We start from the raw sequence: 21,964 nt of genomic DNA, 5'->3' as shown, positions 1-21,964 counted from the left end.
TTACAAAAAGTATGAAAAAAAAAATTTTTAAGAGTAACCACAGTCCATTTAGTAAGGTTTAAAAAATTCCTACACACATCATTAGTTACTCAGGGCATCAGTATCAGCACCAGAGTACAGCACAGTTAGTGGAGACTCTCAAGAAATATTAATTCTACAAAAATATTCAGTCTACAGTGGATACAATGGTGAGTCAAACATAAAAGACGTCACAGCAGTGGAGCTTAGAGTTGAATCGGGAAGGAATACATGAACAAAATAATTATGCAAGTAAATGATTAAAATCTGTGCTACAAATTATCAAATTAAAGCATGGTTTTTATAAAGGAGAACCTGGTCTAGTCCAAGTATTAGTGGGGACAGGGGGACCAGGCACTACACTAAGCTCTGGTGATATAAATTTGAGTAGGTTACATTCTGTGCCTTTGGGGAGTTACAATAAATAATTAAGAAGCCCAGTAAACAAACAACTACAGTTAAGTACCAGGAACACTCTGATGGGTGTGATCAAAGGCTATGGGGACACCAAAAAGAAATGATTGATTCACTCAAGGATTGAGTTACCTTGAAAATTAATCTACATTCAGAACATCATCACCAAATGTTACCAAATTAATGAACTATGACTGAATTTAAGCATGAAACAAATCAGAAAATCTAAATTCTGATATATCAAAAAGTAATGAAATTGTTTAATGGACTTTGAAGCACACGGTCCTAGCTCAGAAAATAATTCTGAGAATTAGATCACCCCCTCTAAGCTTGGTCAACCATCCAAATGACTAGATTTGAACCATGATTGTATGCATGTGAGATTAAGACAAAAAATAAAGGAAACAATGAATTAGACCAGACTGCATACACAAGTCAGAATCAGACAGAAAGGCAGAAAAAGCCAACATAAGTTTACTTTGCTCTTTTATTGTTATTTATTGAGATCCAACTAAAAGACTTATACTTAAAAAGATTTAATACTGAGAACTAAAATCAGCCTTTTCATTCACTGTAGTTTATAAGATTGTCAATAAACACTCAGAGACTTGGACCTTACATTAGATCTGCCAGTGATCAGCTGTGTGAAGACAGAATCACATGGTTTCTCTGAGTCTCAGACTCCTTATCATGAAAAAGAATAATTTCAGCAGTAACATCCAATATTTCGAAAATAGACTGTCCAGAAAAATCATCCACCACTGTATCATTTTCACTGATTTCAAATATTGGCTAACTGTAACTGTAAAATATCAGGAGAATACAAAGACATTTTACCAATAATTTGCCAGGCCACGATACGTGAGATTTCACTAACAATACTTTGAATTTTCCTAAGATAAGCTGGCAAATGTACAATGCCTGATAATTAAGAAGCTATGAAGCCAAAGAGTAGTTCTGGAGTCTAGTGAAGTCTATGTGGTCTCATTAACCAGGAAGCACACACTTTCAATCAGGTGGAATCTTTTTTTTTTTTTTTTTTTTTGCGGTACGCGGGCCTCCCTTTGTTGTGGCCTCTCCCGTTGCGGAGCACAGGCTCCGGACGCGCAGGCTCAGCGGCCATGGCTCACGGGCCCAGCCGCTCCGCGGCACGTGGGATCCTCCCAGACCGGGGCGCGAACCCGGTTCCCCTGCATCGGCAGGCGGACGCGCAACCACTGCGCCACCAGGGAAGCCCTAGGTGGAATCTTTTTGATGAAATCTATGTCCTTCTCTTGGATAAAGGAAACAATAAAATAATCACCCAAATATAATGTCACATACCATTGTATAGTATTATGAAGATAAATGAAACTTGCATATAGTATTTCTGCTGTGGGACATACCTCTTTCCACCTCAGTCATTTTTACTTAGAGTGTTTGATAAAGTTGCTTAAAGTGAATAAGGAGTTACAATATGTGTGCCAAAGAGGAGTTTGACAATTTAAACAAAATGGAATACGGTTTTGTCACTAGATTCAAAAAATGGCACAGTAATTATATGTAATGCCACATAATAATCCTAATGTAATTGCAGTGTAATTTTTCTGACATGCATTTACTATCCTTCTCCATCGTAATTATTATGCACAGATAATGTTACCTTGTTTTTCAAGTTCTCCACTATCTCCTTGAAGTGCAAACTTTTCAAATACGTAGATTCATTTTTATGGTACTTACAATACCTATCTTATCACAGGACCTCAACATATGAGTATCAACAACAGCAATACTAATGTTTATGCAAATACCTAATGTTCCAGAAAGAATGACAAGGAAGGGGTACCATTTTCATAATTTTTTTAATGTAACTTTTTTGTAACTTTTTGTAGTATATGATAAAATAAATGGTTTGGGACTTCCCTGGTGGCGCAGTGGTTAAGAATCCGCCTGCCAATGCAGGGGACACGGGTTCGAGCCCTGGTCTGGGAAGACCCCACATGCTGTGGAGCAACTAAGCCTGTGCGCCACAACTACTGAGCCTGTGCTCTAGAGCCCACGTGCCACAACTATTGAGCCCACGTGCCACAACTACTGAAGCCCACGCACCCAGAGCCCGTGCTCTGCAACAAGGGAAGCCCCCGCTCGCCGCAACTAGAGAAAGCCCGCGCACAGCAATGAAGACCCAATGCAGCCAAAAATAAATAAATAAATAAATAAATAAATTTTTTTTAAAAATGGCTTATCCTGCTCTTCCCGTGCCATCTGTTCTCTTGTCAGTGAGAGGGTCCGTGTCATCCACGATGTAAGAGGGTCTGGCTAGTGTGAATGAGGTGCCTCATGAGGTTTTCAATGGGAAAAGCATCTCCACTGCACACGCTTCAAGGCCAACAGCCACAGACCCTCTGAGCACACGCAAGCCTGGTGGACAAGCACAGCTGCGTCCTCACCCCTTTTCCTATCCGGACCCACAACCGCTCCATAAAACGTCATGTTAATGATGTGATATAAGCAGATGCTACACCCTTTGACAAACTCAGAACAAAATTATAATGTGTGGAAATACAAATTTTATATAAAGATGAAAAAATGGATGAATGATGTAAAAATTCATTAAGTTCTGTGACGGTTAATTTTATGTGTCAACTTAGTTAGATTATGGTGCCCAGTTGCTTGATCAAACAGTAGTCTAGATGCTGCTGTAAAGGTATTTTTTTAGATGTGATGAGCATTTACTATCAGCAGACTATAAGTAAAGTAGATTATCCTCCAGAATGAGGAGGTGGGCCTCATCCAACCAGTTGAAGGACTTAAGAACAAAGACAGGTTTCCTGAAGAAGGAACTCTCCCCAAGATTGCACCACAGATATTCTACCCGAGTTTCCAGCGTTCAGACTCAAGACCACAACATCAAGTCTTATCTGAATCTCCAGCTGCAGGCTTGCCCCAGATTTCAGACTTGCCAGCCTCCACAATAGCATGAGCCAATTCCTTAAAATCCCTCCATCAATCAATCAATCAATCAATCAACCTCAATCTTTCTCTTTGTATACACACACACACACACACACACACATACACACACTCCCATATATAATCCCCTATTGATTGTCCGGAGAATGCTGAGTAATACACATTTATTCAGAATGTTAAATATATTAAGTATCTTCTTCGAAAAACAGATATTTTTTGGCTTTGTTTATGACATTGGTAAATTCTGTACCAACCCTAGTTTTAAGGTTTGGATAAACAATATTAAAAACTTCATGAAACCAGCTGAGAATAAAGTTGACATATTGAGCTTATGTACTTTCTAAAATTAGATTTGTATACTATATATTGTGTACTTTCTATAGAAACTTAGTTTATATTTTTTCTATAGAAAAAATAGTATGAAAACATGAACGAATTCAGGTAATCATGACTCCCAGTTAATGACATCAGACTCTACTTCTTCTATGGGATATCACACACAACAAAGTTCAGTCATTTTGTAGAAATACAGTAGCATAATCATATTCTTATGTGTAACAACTGCAAAAAAAATGTTTTAAAATCAGGGTGTATATTACAATATTTTCCATTGTAAGACCAGTTTTACATCTTAAGGAGCAGTTCTTCCTGAGGCACACCACTACTTTCATCATCAGAAAACACACTTTAAAAAAAATTATCAAAAAAAAAATTAGCTTTATAAGTAGAAAGCAAATTACAATGGCTTTAACTGTAGACCAAAGTTGTATTTTGTTAAGATTATAAATGGTGTTTTTAAAATGGCATCTTATTATTTTATACATAACAGACTGGTATCAAAAAACATGTTGAAATTATAAATGTTAAATTATTTTCTAATCGCCCACAGAAATGCTGTGGTGGGCATCTTTCAGAAAGGCCCCTCTCAGAGGCCTTCTGAGGAAAGAGGTACTTACTAACTGCAGAGTCATAGGAGGTCGAGTTGTGCTCTCCTCTCATGAAGGGATATGGCGACAGGTAAGCATGCGTGCAGTTCTTCAGTGGTGGCTGATTGGCTAGGAAGGAGAGCAAAACAAAGGTATTTGTTACTGAGAAGCTGAGTGAAGGTTTGTTCCCACCAGAAGAGAAATACAGGATCTGGGGGTACACAAGCAAAATAAAACTATAGGTTAGATCAACAAATTCAGAGAATTATTGAATAAGGGAGGAAACTTCCTTAAAAACCTCATATGGTAAATAAAGCACAGGGGACCAGGAAAGTGGATTCATTTAAAACATCTAGCTCATGACCTAATTCAAGGGAGAGAATGCCCTTAATATCACCCTAAAATTGAAAGCACCAGATTTCATTCGTTTTCACAACTATATTCTCCAATTCCTAACATAATGCCTAGCACATAGTAGGTATTCAAAAAATAGTCATTTACAAATCTAATAAATTTAGATTTAACCTTGATTGGTTCTAATTAATAGATTTCTTCTATATTCTATTTTCAGAAAAAAGATGTAAATGATAGACCATACAAGTTAATAATTCAAGTACATTTTTAGCATTTGAAGAAACCACAAGAAAGAACTTTAATGTTGTTTGTAATCTTGAAGATTTCATCATATACCCTCTAAGGAGTAAAATACTCTTTCCTTCTCTAAGTCTTGGCAAACTCTTCCTCTTGCAAAGTCTGACCTACTCCACTTTACCAAAGTCTAAATAATTTTCATTGGCAGATCACAGGCTTATTCTCCTCCCCCAAATGACAATCAGAAACTCTATGAAATATTCCTCTCAAAATGCCATTTCATCATTACTTTGTTCCTTTTACATACGCCATTTACCGTTGACTCGTCTTCTGTGATCTCATATTTTTATGTTATATTCCATGATCTTGACTGTTGTTTAAATACCATACTTTGATTTATCACAGGAGTATTTTGATAAGAAGACTGATAATTTCAACCCACAAGAAGTTTGAAGGTAATAAACAGTTCTTTCATTGCTGGATGCAATAAGATAAAGGCTAGCTATTTTCAGTGAATTGATTTTCAAAGATTAACACAATATAGGAAAAGCAGTTGAAAGAATGCATCATATTTTTAAGGAGCAATTCTACTTCAAAAAAGAACTTTAAAGTTTCTATGAGAGAATGGAAACATCAAAAGCAAAGCATTTCTTAATATTGCCCACAAACTTGGTTTAAGCCCAAATAGAGCAAAAGCTTTCATCTGCCACTGCTGATCATTGTTTTGTTATAAAGAAGATTTTTTTAAACTTTGAAGCTATTAATATAAAATAATACATCTTTAATTCTGGATTTTTAAACTTGGGATTTCAAGCCCCCAAAAATAGCCAAAAAAAATAAAAGCATTTATTTGCAACATAGCAATAATAGACACTCGAAAAAAAATACTATAGATAATATCTGTTCTGTTTGTTAGGGCTGGTATATTTTAAACATGAGCAAGGAAACAGCGGATTATTCAATTTTGCCATAAATACTCAGACTCCAATTTCATGTTAGAAAATAAAATAATTATTCCTATAGCCATTTCTACTTAATAAAAAGGAATCACTTTATGAACATTTGGAAGATATCCTATTGAGATTCTACAACTAAGAATCCAATCCTATTTTACAAGTGACATACACCAAATGAGAAACTGTTCATTTTTATTTTAAAGCCAAGGGGGAAAATAAAGCTGAATTCCACTTACTGTACCAGAACTGCCAGATACTGGAATCATTCTCTTCCACAATCCCATGAAACCAACATCTCCAGAAGAATCCTTCATGGTGGAAAGTGACGTTTTCTATCTGTACAGAACGCAAATGAAGTAACTTGCCATCAACACAAGGAACGTAATCTAAAGAATTACCTCCAGGCAATTTTTTAAGCAATGTATTTTTTCCCAAATAATGATGATCAGTAGCTTTCTACATATCTCTTCTATGAAGAAATAGACATTCCACTACCATTTTTCGGATTTCAAGAGGATACATAAAGCTATCCTCATTACCATCAAGTACAACAATATTTTGAAGAAGAAACGCACATTCTGTTCACCTGAACACTTTCCCACTTCAGTCGCAAGAAGCCAATAATCTGATCCAAAAGCCACCAAAAAGAGTAAAACCCCCAAAGCACCAAAGAGAGCCCCAAAGAAGATGGAAATATTTAGTCTCATTTTCAATTCACTGGTTTCCCTTTCAATAAAATAAGAAAATAAAAACTAGCTAACACCTAGCTCCTCAACAAAACAGAATAAAGACTTTGGAGTAGGCAGAATCTTCTTGAGAAGTGTCTCTTAGCTCCTGTTTTGGTGGCTTTGCCCTCGCACCCAGCCGGTGGATCTGTACTGCCTTTGCTCTGCCCTGGAGGGACTCCAGCCCAGCAGCTGAGAATGGCTGACTATTTTAGGATACTGATTGAGGAGCTGTCTCTCTCCCATGGGGATCAAAAAATAACTGACCTTCCCCTGGCTGTGGAGGGGAGTATCAGGAGATGGCCAGAATCATCGCTATTGCTGCTGCTGGGGAACCATGGAAGTGGAAAGAAGACGGAATGGTATGAGGTCATTGACAGGACTGGCCCAAAGTCTTAAGTGTCTGAACAAGCTCCTCTTAATCCAGAATGACCATTACAAACCCAAAGACACTTAAGACTCTCTTTGAAGATATATAAATCGCAGCTATAAAGAACCACAAAGACCTCTCTTGGATATAATTGAAGTTGTAATTAATATCTTAATCCTTTTTGGATATTCTGGGGATATAAAATAATCAGTGGGTTGACTGATCTAACGTAACAGCGAGTACAATTCAGGTTTTAACTTATACATTCATAAGTGTATTTAAAAGATCAAGTATATGGTAACATAAACTACTTCAAGTAGAAAAAAAATCTTTTATGTAGCATACACTATGACATAAAAACAGCACTTTATATAGCAGCTCCCAGATCTTGTACAAGTTATTCCAAATAATCATCTCAAAAGTGGACTAATGAAAAAAAAGTCTCAAAAATATATTATTTTCTGGATTAGGATGAAAGAATATGGTCTACTTTTTGTTTCCTTCATTTGAAATACTCAACCTCCTCAAAATGTGGGTCTTACTTGATACCCATACAAGTCACCAAACAGCAATGAATCTATACTTTCTTCATGTCTAGTCTCTATAGCTCACTTCTTTGCTTTTGTTCCATGTCTAAATATGCCCGAGAGCATTTTTAAAGTATTTGTGTAATATTTTAAAACTTTCACTGTCTCTATGGCTATTGTTTTTTATACTCCCAGTTGTAACATGGGTCACTGCATCTTCTCAAGAGGCATCTGAACTCTACCAACCTCCTTCACCACTTTTGTTTGACATGGGATAGATCCTCAGATAATGAATTTAGCAAGGGCAAAAAGACGACTCCTTAGTAAGGATGTAGGGCCTTGACCAGCTCCAGCTATATGCAATCAGAAGTGCCCAAGAGTCATGAATGGAATTCTAAGTCATAGAATCTTTTTTTTTTGAATTTTATTTTATTTTTTATACAGCAGGTTCTTATCAGTTATCTATTTTATACATATTAGTGTATGTATGTCCATCCCAATCTCTCCCAGTTCATTCCACCACCACCACCCCACACACTTTCCCCCCTTGGTGTCCATACATTTGTTCTCTACATCTGTGTCTCTGTTTCTGCCTTGCAAACCCATTCACCTGTACCATTTTTCTAGATTCCACATATATGTGTTAATATGTGATATTTGTTTTTCTCTTTCTGACTGACTTCACTAAGTCATAGAATCAGTGACTGTGAGGGTTAAATGGAATTTGAGAGTACATCTGTGCTGATCCCTCATCTAATGCTCAAATCTCCTTTATAAGATTTTGCAGATCAACATGCTATGCCATTTTCAGCCGTTTCATTTAAGGACATCAATAATGTCCATAGCTCCGCCTTAATTTCTGCCCCAAACTGCTTCCCTAAAGGTTCCAGTCTTAATCGTATTCTGTCCTCCAGGGCTCTACAGCACATTTAAACTCTGTCGTATGACAGAGCTTTCTGATATTTTGAAGAAGCAATCATTTCGTGCCTCTCTCAAACCCAACTCCACCCCTTAATATAGGTCTTCGTTTTTCTAAGCTAAACATCCCTTAGACCGGAACAACTCCCAATCTCCTTGCTGTTCTGATTCTTTGCTACAGTCTGCAAGTACTTGATTGAGGTGAGGCATAGCGAAATATTCCGGGAAGAATCTAAAGAAGTTAATATCACCACCTTTCTTATTTGGATGCTGTGATGAGAATAATGGTTCCCAAAGATGTCCATACTCTGATCCTAAATATAATCCCGTAATCTGTGAATGCGTTACCTTACGTAGCAATATCCTGGATTATACAGGTTGACCCAATCTAATCACATAAATCCTTAAAAGAAAAGTAGAGAATCTTTCCTGACAGTACTCGGAGAAAGAAATGTGACCACAAAAAAAGGGTCGGAGAGTCGCTGGTTTAAAAATGTAGGAAAGAGACCACATGCCAAGGATTGTGGGCAGCTTCTAGAGGATGGAAGAGGGAAAAAAACAGATTCTCTCCAAGAGCCTCCAGGAAGGAATGTTTCCCTACCAACACCTTGACTTTGGGGATTTCTGACCTCTGGAACTGCAGGATAGTAAATCTGCGCTGTCTTTAAGCCACTGACTTTGTGTTAATTGGTTACACTGTTACAGCAGCAATAGGAAACTGATAAAGATGCTGTTCTATAATAAATACAAGATCAGATCAAATTAAGGGGGTTTTTGGTGGGGGGGAGAATGCATCTTCAAGAAGTGCTTACTGAGAACTTGCGAGGGTCCAGGCATTTTACCAGATACGCAGGGCCTGACCTTGAGGAGTTCATGAGCTAGTGAGAAAAAAGATTCTTCAGAATGAGGTACCTAAGGTTGTAACGATAAGCTTCTGGCCGCCCCCGACACATCCTCCTGCTCAGCCGCACACCCCCTCCCAAGACGACTGTGGTTGTGGTTTTGCAGCTTTACTGTAGGTGACAATGCTGTTCTTTGCAGAGGAAGAGGAATCCTTTTAGGAAGGTTTTATTTATTTTATTTATACTGTAATGACTTGTAAAAATCTATGGATTAATTCTAAATCTTTAACACACACACATTCACACACACAAACAACTGGATTTTTAAAATAAGCAGAAAGAGTGTAGGATCTGTTATTGCTACAGTTCATCTCAATTTTGGTTTCTGTCACAAACAAAAAATTGTCTTTCTGGATGAGGTCTATCAACTAATATTTTTTCACCATGTTTTGGTGTATCCAAAAAGGTATAAGCATCATTATCAAAATGTATATTTATCAAAGCAGCTACTGATGTAACCAATCTAATTGTTTCCAACCATTCGTTCTTCGTGGGCATCCATTTGAGAAAGATACCAGCCTACTTCCGACATCATCAAACTGAACTCCTTTAGTTTAGTTATCCTCAGTGCTTCTCACAGTGCCTGACACACGAGGGGCACTAAGATAAAAGAAAAATCCATTTGTATTAGGACTCTTGGCTGTGATACAAATACGTAGCTTCCTGAGCTATCCAACTGGTAATCCATCAAGAAGAAATGGCTCTGATCTGGTCTGCTCTTTGTGAAACTTGGAGAATTGGATTTTAGCAGGGTCTGTGCTTCCTCTGTAGATAACCTCAAACCATCTTCTTAAGAATCCATAGTAGTCTCTTATTTAGAAATAAAATAGAACTATCCAGGGGTCAAAAAGTATCTTTCTTCTTTAGAAAACTGGACCATTTGTCTACCATTTGAAACTCCTAATTTACCATGATTCCTAAAATGTTCCCAACAATCATTCAGTATCTCTTCCCCAAGTTCTCTCGGCAGCTTAAAACACTGTCCATACTCCAGGGTGATTGTTAAACAGCTGCTGTGTCCTCATGATCTCTTTACAAATTCAGACGTTGGATCTTTTCCCTTTCAGCCTCTTTTCTAGACCAGGTGATGAGGGGAGACAGACATACCTTAGCCACCAACCTCAACTCACAGTAATCCTATAATAGAACAACTTCATTGCTACTGCATGTGCCCACTCCTTTGGTGAATACTGAGTCTGTTTTATGCTGATATGACTGTCACAGTGAATCTGCAAGGGCACAAGCATAAGCATGGTGTCTCAGGTTCAATCCTGTGGGAGACCTTGATGGTCAGAAATGTAAATGGAGGTGAACGATAATAACTAATACTCATGAGCACCTACGGTGTGGCAGACACCATCCCAAGCATATTAGATGCCTTGAGTACAAGGCAGTCTTCAGTAGGTAAAATATGAAATAATCCATGTCTTGGGTGGGAATTTCAGCATCTAAAGGTCTTCTTGGTAGGAGGTAAAGATGTTCCTGGTCGCACGTAGAAGGCCAGAGGTAAGCAAAGAGAGCTCTGCATGGGGCCCCACTGCCAAAGGCAATTCACAGTCATTTGTTTATAACTTTCAGTCTGTCCTCTGGGTCCCTGAGGCTGCACGAGAAGGCAACGTGGCTGACTGGGGACCAGGAAATGACCCTCCAGGATCCGGTAAACCTGGGACAAGAAGAGGAACTGCAGGGACCAGCTCTCATTCCCACGTTCTCCCTCATTACTGGTGTTTCAGAATGAGTATTTCATGGACTTAAGAAGAGGGGGAATTTCCTTTCACAGATGACTGATATTGGGCAAACGGTTCAACTCTCTGAGTCTCTGAGTTTTTTTAATACGGAAAATGGGAACAACGCTTCAGAAGATGATTGGGGCTATCAAGTAAGAGGACGTGAATCAAAGGAGCTGGTGCATCACACACATTAGGCTTCTCTTCTATCCTGCCTTTAGCTGGGGATCACTCTTGATGAAAAAAAAATATTTTTAAAACGAAAATAAAATAAAACTCCCTATGCTAGCATCCCAGATCTGACTCCGGTTTATTTCAACAGGCTAACTTCTCACCAAGTACTTCCAGCCCTCCTCACACCCACACACACCATCCTCCGTCCTAGGTCACCAGCAGCCCCCCAAATCTCTGCCTATTCTGTCCCCCTCAGAGGAGAAGTCCCTTCTCTTCCTCCTATCTGATGAACTCTTCATTAATCCATTCCACAAACATTTACCATTATGCTACTGTGTGCAATATGTTCTTCTAAGTGTTCAGTTACCATCAGCACTCTCCAAGGAGACTGTATTATACAACCTATACCACTTTCCCACATATTTAACTACACTCCGGCTCTTCTAGACAGTTTTGAATTCCTGTGTCTTGACAAAAACTGGGTCAAGAAATTTTGTTCAATGAGCAAATTAATAATGAATGAACAAATGTCCCATGGACAATCTGCCCCATTATCCTTCAAGATGTTACTGGGGACACTGGTCCCAACATCTACACTGTCCCATTAGGAAGACCAGGAGGAAATTTCTGGATGCTAAAAAAATGTTGTGTTTCCACAGAGCACTACTGTTATTTTTCATCTTAGAGACACTATACTTGATTCATTTGACAAATGCGTATCACTTGCCCGTTCTAAGACAGAGTGCTGTGTTCTAGAACTGTGATAGTGAATAAAATGTGCTCTCTACCCTCAACGAGCTTAATTCTCATGGCACTGAGAGTACTTTACTTCGTTTTGGTAAGCTCGGAGGCAAATGTGCAAAAGGTGATGTCCCAGCTTCCTGCTTCCCTCCCCTACCCCGACTTCCTTAGTTTCCTTTCTGTGTGCCTCTGACTTTCTCTCTCTCTCACGCATAGTTTTAACCTATTATTTGGTGTGTGTTTATGTAAGCAGCTTCAGATACTTCTGAGAACAACGTAAAGACTAAACAACGCAGCAAACAAACATAGACGCTTTGTGAAATCAGACGTGAGAAGTCACCATGTATCGGCTGTGCTTTTCCAATCTGAAAGATCCCTGAATTCTCTGTCCATCCCTGCCTTCTTTCCCGTCACTCTGCTTATTTCTACTGTCATAATTTCACTTGGCAATCCTCCTGACTTCCTGGAAATAGCATCCCCTCTAGAGTCTCTTGTCATTGAGAGAAATTATGGCAAAAATGTTTTTAATTTTTCAACCTAAAAAATTTTTAGTCAACCTTTTAAAATCTTGAGGATACAAAGATCGTTAGTGTTCCAAGGTGGTGTGGTAAACTCTTTTTTAACAAATTAAATAAAACTTGACAACCAAAGGCTAGATGACCATAGACAATGGAAGGCTTTGCCTATTTTGATTAAATGTCTTTTTATTTAGCTGTGTTTTTTTATCGGTAAATACACTAAAACTTAGCAGAAATCCCAAGTCATGCTTAATTTGTGAGTGATAAGAAGCAAAACATTTTTTTCTAAGGTCATAATTTCTAATCCTGATATTGTAATAATCTTAATTATCTCAAAATATCTAATGAAACTATCTAAACATTCTCCAAAAAAAAATAATTCTGGTTCACTTTAGTTTAAAAAAAATACAAGAATGGCTCAACATCCAAAAGTGCTGAACAAATGTGTAAAGAAATATACAAATCAAACTTTCAGAAAACTGGAGTGGTTTTTTTGGAGATTTTCGGGTAGATTCTTTTTTGTCTTGGGATAATATATTGCAGAACCACAATACTTATCTGCCATTCCAACATCCAAAATTTCTGAAAACCAAAGGCTTTTGGCAAAGAGAACCTGATTGGCATGAGGGTGCACATAAGCTATCGTGTGAATTCTTACATATTTGCCTTCACAAGCATGAATGTGTTTGATTACAGGGCTCGCCAGGTTCCACGGGGGGTGTTAAGTAATGTACGGTATATGCATGTTGCTACTTTTTCAAAATCCTCAAAATTCGGAGTTCTAAATACACCCGGCCCTCAAGGTTACATATAAGGTTACATATAAGGCCCTCAAGGTTACATATAAGGGATTGTGGTCCCACAGTCCTAGACACAAGACAATAGACTAAATGATGACCCTAAAATTAATTGTTTTCCCTTTGATCACTATTGAAACAGATTTTTCCTACCCATGAACCATTACTATATGTCTCTGAGACGTTAATGACCTTTGTAAATCTCTGTTTTGTGTTACGGTTCTTGGTTCTTGTGTGTCACCCTCCCTGCTACCTCCCCCATCCAACAATATGACAATAGGACCACAATCTGTAATTTTAAAAGATTATTTTCACAAGCCTTCTCATCTTACACAGAGTACAGGAACAACAAATAAACTCTATGGGGGTGATAAGAGGTTCTGTTTTTGTTTACTGCTACAACCCTAACACCTAAAACAATGCTTTATGTAGGTGCTCAGTAAAAACTTAGCTGACCAAGTATCAATCTTACTGAGTTGAATTAAATTGGGTTGAACATTGCCATCTGCTGGCCACAGTAAAACATTGCATTCCATGGTACACTACGGTCCCCTGGGATTTTTATATAATGCAAATATTGTAGAGCAAGGATTTGCTATTGGGATTTTTATATCACACAAATACTGTAGTGCAAGGATTTGCTATTTTCACAGGATTTGATGCTGAACAGCCTTAACTAAGATGGTGCCATCAAAGTACCAAGGCCCTGATAAATAGCTTATGCTGAACACAACTGTATCAGGATCCACAGGCTCATTCACTTCATTAATGTGGGCAATTTACACTCCACTAAATTGAGAGCTACTTACACAAGTAACTCACACAAAGGGAGTTATAGTACAAAAATATCTTTCACTTTGAAAAAGGGTCTGATGCCTAGCTCCAAGTTCAATTCCCATAAAGAACTCTTAGTGCACTTAAGTCCATCAACTCTTGAAAGGCGCAAAAAACCTGAAACTTATTTTTTTAAAAACCTGCCTTCAATTGCAATCAACACACAAAAAAACATTTCAGAAACAAAACTGAGGACCAAAGGGGAAATTTTCTGATACATGAAAATAGAAATGAAAATTATGTAACCTATAGGCATGTATTATATAAACAAATACACATTTAACGATTATAATTTTGATTTAATTTACTCATCCCTTTGTCTTGTTGTATTTCTTTCGGAGGGTACACGTATACTCCACATACCAGAAGCCTTGTGAATGAAAAGGTTCCCCTCTCTGGTCTCTTGGGTGTCAAAGTGCTTGGCATGAATCTTGCACGCATGACTTGAGTCTTAATCTAGAGAAAGACATTTTTATTTATCCTTGGCTCTGGGGATGTTGCCTTCCCCTTAAATACCTTTGCCACTGGGTCTTTCTTTATTTGTAAAGATGAAGATGGACTTTTACATTTCCATTCCTAAGACTTTTCCAAGAAGGGATTTGTGAAAAGCTGAAATGAGCCCCAGGTCTGTGAGCCAGCTCAGCTCGACCCCAGAGGAAAGACAATCCAATTCATGAGAGAGTGTGGGAGGCAGGGAGAGACACACCCGTGTGACCTTAGTGTCCCCTAAGGGTCTCATCGGGGGAAAGTAGCTGGTGTTGCACTGGTGTGAAATTACAGTCAGAATACAGGCAGAAGGGTCTGATCGCGAAGGTGCTACAGACTTCTCTTCATGCTGTGCTCAGCTAAGTCCCTTAAGTTCTATTTAATTTAATTACACGTGTGGTAAGGGGTTAAGGGAGGACTTATCAGCATACTCAAATAGCACAAAAGCTAAATAACAAAAAAGACAACAGCGACAAAATAATAACACCCAGCACATACGGAGCACTCACTTTGTCCTGAGCATTATTCTAAGAGCTTTGGGCTTATTAACCCATTTAACCTCCACAATAACCCACTGTGATAAGTGTTGCGGTTTCCCCCGTTTCATCATCGAGAAAATCAAGGCAACTCTGAATCTCTCTATGGCAGAGTTCGTTATTACGGACTGACTTGTTACTCTTCCCCAAATTCATCTGTTGAATCCCTAACCACCAATGTGACTATATTTGGAATCAGGGCCCATGAGGAGGTAATTCCGGTTAAATGAGGTTGTAAGGGTAGGCCTTAATGTGTCACCCCAGAACATGGAGATAAAGTCAAGAGTTAGATGCTCTAAGCAGATCTCAGTTCAGCATCAGTTGTCAAAGAAATACTACAATGTGAAAAAAGTAATACGGCTTCCATTTTCAACTTGGACTTTAGAGAATTGGGAAGAGCATTCTGCCACCTTTTCCACAAGTAAAAGGTGAGACAAACTTCAAATGAACGACTTTTCTTGAACCCATGGAAGAATCAAGGTCTCAGGTAAACAATCAACCAACTTGTCTTTCTGAGGAAAACTTGTCTTTCTTCTAAAGGAAGAAAAGGGACCCAAGCTTTGGGGAAATGCAGAATGGCAAGCATATACGTTCCTAAGACTATTCAGCTAAAAAGTTCTAATGATTTGCCTTTCTCTAATAATTAGCGATGCTGAGCATCTTCTCATGTGCCTCTTGGCCATCTGTATGGCTTCCTTGGTGAAATATCTATTTAGGTCTTCTGCCCATTTTTTTAACTGGATTGTTTGTTTTTTTCATACTGAGCTCCATGAGCTGTTTGTATATTTTGGAGATTAATCCTTTGTCTGTTGTTTCATTTGCAAATATTTTCTCCCATTCTGAGGGTTGTCTTTTTGTCCTGTTTATGGTTTCCTTTGCTGTGCAAAGGCTTTTAAGTTTAATTAAGTCCCATTTTGGAATATTACTCAGCCATAAAAAGAAACAAAATTGAGTTACTTGTAGTGAGGTGGATGGACCTAGAGTCTGTCATACAGAGTGAAGTCAGAAAGAGAAAAACAAATACCGTACGCTAACGCATACAAATAGAATCTAAAAAAAAAATGGTACTGATGAACCTAGTTGCAGGGCAGGAATAAAGAGGTAGACGTAGAGAATGGACTTGAGGACACGGGGTGGGAGGGGGAAGCTGGGGCGAAGTGAGAGTAGCATCAACGTATATACACTACCGAATGTAAAATAATTGGCTGGTGGGAAGCAGCAGCGTAACACAGGGAGATCAGCTCGGTGCTTTGCAATGACCTAGAGGGGTGGGATAGGGAGGGTGGGAGGGAGGCTCAAGACGGAGGGGATATGGGGATATATGTATGCATATGGCTGATTCACTTCGTTGTACAACAGAAACTAACAAGGTATTGTGAAGCCGTTATACTCCAAAAGAGATCTATTAAAAAAAAGGTCTAATGAATCAATACAGGCCAAGTGTGGTCAGCATGAAGACCCTGCAGGCCCCATTAAAGGAGGATTTGATCAGCTTACTTTTTCTCAACAATCCTTGAGATCCTTTCCCATCTTGGTATTGGCTGGGAGAGCAGAAAAGCAGCCACTGCCAAACCACTGACCTCTCTCCCCTATGGAACAAAAGCCTTAATCTGCATGGGGAAGAGCAACAAAATTGTCACATTAGGGCACTGGTGGAAACCCTCTGTAGCTGAGTAAGACAAGAGGTTAATAAAACAAGAAAGAAAGGGATAGAGAAAGAAAGGAAGGAAAGAAGGGAGGGAGGAGGAACTTTCTCCCCCTGAGAGAGAAGCAGGAATATGCACAGAGCATGCAGAATAGTAGTGAAACTACTCTGTATGAATCCATAATGGTGGATACAGATCCTGATACATTTGTCCAAACCCACAGAATATATAACACCAAGAGTGAACCCTTAAGTAAATGATGGCCTCTGGGGGATAACTACCAGTCCGTGTAGGTTCACTGACTATAACAAACATACCATTGTGGTGCAGGATGCTGATAATCAGCGAGGCTGTGTTTGTGTGCGTGGATACAGAGGATAGATGGGAACTCTCTGTATCTCATGCTCAATTTTTCTGCGAACCTAAAACTGTTCTAAATAATAAAGTCTACTAAAAAGAAAACAACCAAAAAAAGCCCTCTGTCCCTAAGAGAGGAACTGGAATATGTGATGCCAGGCCCAGCACTACAGCTGCAAGAGGGATGGGAGCACTTGTGAAGGCCACACCCCCAAGACTCAGGTTCGCAGCGCCCGTCGGAGCCAGACAGAGCCTGGCTGCGACACAGTTATAGGAGAATGCTCCCCTCCCCTGCCAGCCACCAACATGCCCACATGGGTGTATTCCACAAAAAACAGTGGAATACACCTAGAACTGTAGCAGAAAGACTGTCTCAGAGGGCAGTGCAGAGGGAAGACCCAAAGCAAAGACAGGAGCAGGTGTAATGAAAAATGGTCCAGCCAACCAGCCCACACCTTAAACGTAAGGTAGCACTAGAGCAGTGTTTCTTATCTTCGGCGCTAGGCGCATTAGGTGCTGGATAATTCTGTTGTGGAGGGTGGGGTGCTGCCCTGTGAGTCGTAGGATATTCAGCAGTACCTCTAGTCTCTATTCACTAGACGCCAGTAGCACACCCCAAATTCAAAGATGTCCCAGGCAGCGCCAAATGTCCCCAGGAGGCAAAATCACCCTAGTTGAGAAATACTGCACCAGAGAAAGGTCAAGCGTATGGTGTATGGAGGGCAACCACGGCAACCACAAACTACAATCTCAGAGCACTCTCGGCCAGATTAACACACACCCTCACACTGAAGGACCAGCAGGAGGAAAAGTGTGTGTATATATATGTAATAGTATAATTTCACTATTACTGTCCTATACAACATGCCAAGCTTTCAACAAAATATTACAGGAACGTGAAAAGCAAGAAAAACCAGTCTGAGTTCTACTTCCAGAATGACAGCCAGGGCAGTTCCACGGATCCATTCCCCAGTGAAACTAGTATAACTCGTGAAATCTATTTAAAACATCTGACCATTTAAAGTCTAAGAAAATTGTCCTAAAAGCAAAGAGAAAATGAAGAAACATTTATTCAAAAAAATCTACTTAAATTTTCACAAGAACAGCAAGAGTCCTTGACATTTTAGCCATGGCCCACTCCCTCATCTCACAAAATTTACAAAAAATAGTAATTCACAATAGACTACAGGCCTAAATGTAAGAGCTAAAACCATATAACTCTTAGTAGAAAACACAGGTATAAATATTCATGACCATTAATTAGGCAATGATTTCTGGTATGTCACAGCAAAAGCACAAGCAATACAAAAATTAGATAAACTGGACGTTATCAAAATAAACTTTTGTTCATTAATGTACACTATCAAGTAAGTGAAAAAATAACCCTCAGACTGGGAGAAATATTTGCAAAGTATATATCTGATAAAGGACTTGTATCTAGAATATATAAAGAACTCTTACAACTCAATAATAAAAAGACAAACAACCAGTTTAGAAATGGGCAAAGTGTCGGAACAGACATTTCTTCAAAGAAGATATGCAAATGACCCATAAGCACAGGAAAAGATGCTCAATATTATTGCCCATCAGGGAAATGTAAATCCACAATCATTTGATAATAAGTGTTGATGAGGATGTGGAGAAATTAGAACACTCATATTGCCGGTAGGAATACAAAATGGTGCAGGCACTTTAGAAAACAGTTTGACAGTTCCTCCAACTTTAAACGTAAAGTTACCAAATGACCTAGAAGCTTCACTATGAGAGAAATGAAAACATATATCTACACAAAAACTTGTACACAAATGTTCATAGCAGCATTATTCATAACATCCAAAAATTGGAAACAACCCAAATGTCCATCAACTAATGAAGGAATGAATAATATGTGGTGTAACCATACAATGAATGTTATTTAGCATCCATGCTACCATATGGATGAACTATGAAATCACTATACTAAGAGAAGAAAAGTCACAAAGGAACACGTATAATTCCATGCATTCTGAAATATCCAGAATAAGCAAATATAAAGTCAGAAAATACATTAGTGGTTACCTAAGCTTCGGAGGGCTGGGGGTTTGGAGGGTTATGCTTAAGATGTGCAGGTTTTCTTTTTGGAGTGATTAAAATATTCAAAAATTGATTTTTGTGATGGTTGCACAATTCTGTAAAAATTTTAAAAGTTATTGAATTACACGTTAAATAGGTTGATTGTGTAGTATGTGAATTATATCTCAGTAATGTTGTTTTAAAAAAAAGAAAGAAAAAACACAGTCTGAAGAGACAAAGCAATCATCATAACCAAACCCAGATATGACACAGATGTTGAAATTATCACACAATGAAATTAAAATAATTATGATAAATATGTTAAAGATTATGTTGGAAAAGGTACACAATATTTAAGAGCAGATAGGCATCTTCAGCAGAGAGATGTAAACTGTAAGAAAAAATCAAATGCAAATTCTAGATATCAAAACACAATAACAGAGATGGTGATTGTCTTTGACAATTTCATCAGCAGACTAAACACAGCCAAGGCAAGAATCAGTGAACTTGAAGACAGATCAAGAGAAATTATCCCAGCTGAAATATGAAAAGAAAAAAAGAGTGAAAGAAAAAAATAAACAGAACACATCATTCAAGGTGTAATGGGTAATAGCATTAGGTCATGCTACTGCATCACTGGAGTCCCAGAAGTACAAGACAGAAAATAGGGCAGAGAAATATTTGAAGAAATATGGCTGAAAATGTTCCTAAATTAGAAACAGCAAATAACAGATCAAAGAAACTCAGAGTGTATAAAGCAGGATTAATACCAAAATAGAAAAAACACACAAGTAGGCCTATCATATTCAAACTGCTGAATATCAAAGGAAAAGATAAAATCTTAGAGGCAGCCAGAGAAAAAAAACAAATTACCTACAGAAGAATACAGCAGACTTATCACCAGATAATATACAAGGATGAAAACAATAGAGTGAAATCTTCTAAGGACTGAATGCAGAAAAAACCCACATCTCACTCTAGAATTCTATACCCTTTAAAAGTAAAGGAAAAAACAAGCCTAGTCATACAATAAAAACAGGGGGAATTCATTGCCAGCACGTAAGATAAGAAATGTTAAAGGAAGTTCTTCAGGAAGAAGGAATGTGATATAGATCAGAAACTTGGTTCTAAACAAAGAAAGTAAAATTGCTCTTCTTCTAGTTCCCTACAGTGGAATCCTGGATTATTGATTTTAGATCTTTTTTCTAACATATGCATTCAATGCTATAAATTTCCAAGTGCCACATTTGTTGCTTCTGCCAACTTTGATAAGTTGTATTTTCACTTTCATTTAGTTGAAAATATTTTTTAAAATGTATCTTGAGAATGTATCTTTGAATATGTGTTATTTAGAACTGTGTTGTTAATCTCCAGATATTTCTGAGTGTTTCAGCTACTTTCTGTTATCTAGTTTAACTCCATTGGGATCTAGTTCTAGTACATTTTTTTTGTAGATTCCTTAGTGTTTTCTACATAGATGACCATGTGGTTTATGAATAAGGACAATTTTATATCTTTCTATCAAATACAGATGTCTTTTGTATCTTCTGCTTGCCTACTGCATTCAGCTGGGAAACTGATGAAACTCACTGGGAAGCCACCAGAGGGGTGCCTATGGAAATGGCCAGGAAGTTACTTGCTGGGGCGCCTGGGAGGTTCCCCTGGAAACCAGCTGGGATGCCCACTGAACTTGCTGCCTGCATGGGTGCCACTGAACCTTGCTGGGGATTAAGGAACACTAAATGTCTCACATTCTCATGGCTGCCACACAAAGCACATTAGTGTGGAAGAGAAGCTCCTTCCCCGTGCAGTGTCCCTCAGCACGGTCTATTGACGGAGTTTAACATCATGCCACCTAGCAAAGGAGATATGTTTACAGGGTCCAGCTCCAGGATCACACAGCAGGGCAATAACGCGTGTGTTTGGAGCTAATAGCAATAAACTGAAAACTGGCACAGTCCATTCTTTGGTACTCAGCTTCCAAATGCATCCCTCTGTTCACATTTCAATTTTCATAAAACAATTCTATTTTTCCACCTAACAAAAGAAAAAAAGTCTCAACAGTCGTTGCACCCATTCTGGCTCTATACGTTACTCAATTACTCCTCAAATTCAGTCAGTCTTACTAAATTTTCTAAAGACTAAATTGTAAAGTTAGGCTCCAACTGCTTGGATGTAAAATTACACTTAGAAGAAGATTAGCATACGCAAACACCCACATGTATAACAGAGAGAAAATATGCAAAGCGTCTACAAGTCCTCACTTCTGTACTGGGCCCAGGCCCAAGGCCATAGCTGATATCTATGGCTTCCTTCTTTTGCTACCTATTTCTTTTTTCTTTTTTTTTTTGCCAAGGTTCTTTATCTAAAGGAGAAAACTTTTCTAGAGATTTCAGAAACAGTAGTAATGTTAATGACCTAATTCAAACTGACAACAGCATGACAACATATAAAATTTCATATCTATAAATGAAGCTTGAAACTAAGTGTCCCTTAATCAACTTATACCTGGAAACAGCTCTTATAGGAATAACAAGAGACACTAATTCCAAAACTGAGATTTTTTTTTTTCTTTGACTTTATTTTCCTACTTATTTCTTCCTTCACTTGCCCTCAGCCTAAACATAAGCTGGTCAGGAGTCTTTACCTCATGCAAGGATGAAAGTCTTCCTTCGCGAGCTCAGGAACTGATTCTTCCAGAGTTCTATCTTCTTTTGTTTCTATGTTTCTGGAATTTTCCACATAAAGTCCTTCCTCACTCCACTGTACATCACCCAATTTCTCCTCGCTAACCAGG

General features: G+C 38.4%; 1 protein-coding gene across 6 annotated transcripts in view; it reads right to left on the bottom strand.

Moving 5' to 3' along the window:
- TMEM182 (transmembrane protein 182) overlaps positions 1-6,771 on the bottom strand; it is a 167,405-nt gene extending 160,634 nt beyond the window's left edge. For 2 of the 6 annotated variants that reach the window (XM_055088987.1, XM_028496824.2), the window contains exons 1-3: positions 6,433-6,746; positions 6,094-6,193; positions 4,341-4,439 (exon numbers count right to left, since the gene is read on the bottom strand). In XM_055088987.1, the coding sequence (XP_054944962.1) occupies positions 4,341-4,439; positions 6,094-6,193; positions 6,433-6,564 (331 nt within the window). In that variant the 5' untranslated portion in view covers positions 6,565-6,746. Of the gene's footprint in view, positions 1-4,340; positions 4,440-6,093; positions 6,194-6,432 lie in introns of all 6 variants that reach the window. The other 4 variants (XM_024116632.2, XM_055088986.1, XM_055088988.1 and 1 more) reach the window with 4 other exon arrangements.
- Between the last annotated feature and the right edge of the window lie 15,193 nt (positions 6,772-21,964).

This window comes from Physeter macrocephalus, chromosome 12 (genome assembly GCF_002837175.3).
Source record: "Physeter macrocephalus isolate SW-GA chromosome 12, ASM283717v5, whole genome shotgun sequence".
Classification (NCBI taxonomy): Eukaryota; Metazoa; Chordata; class Mammalia; order Artiodactyla; family Physeteridae; genus Physeter; species Physeter macrocephalus.
The sequence above is the reverse complement of the archived record's forward strand: the minus strand, read 5'-3'. Positions and strand labels throughout refer to the sequence as shown.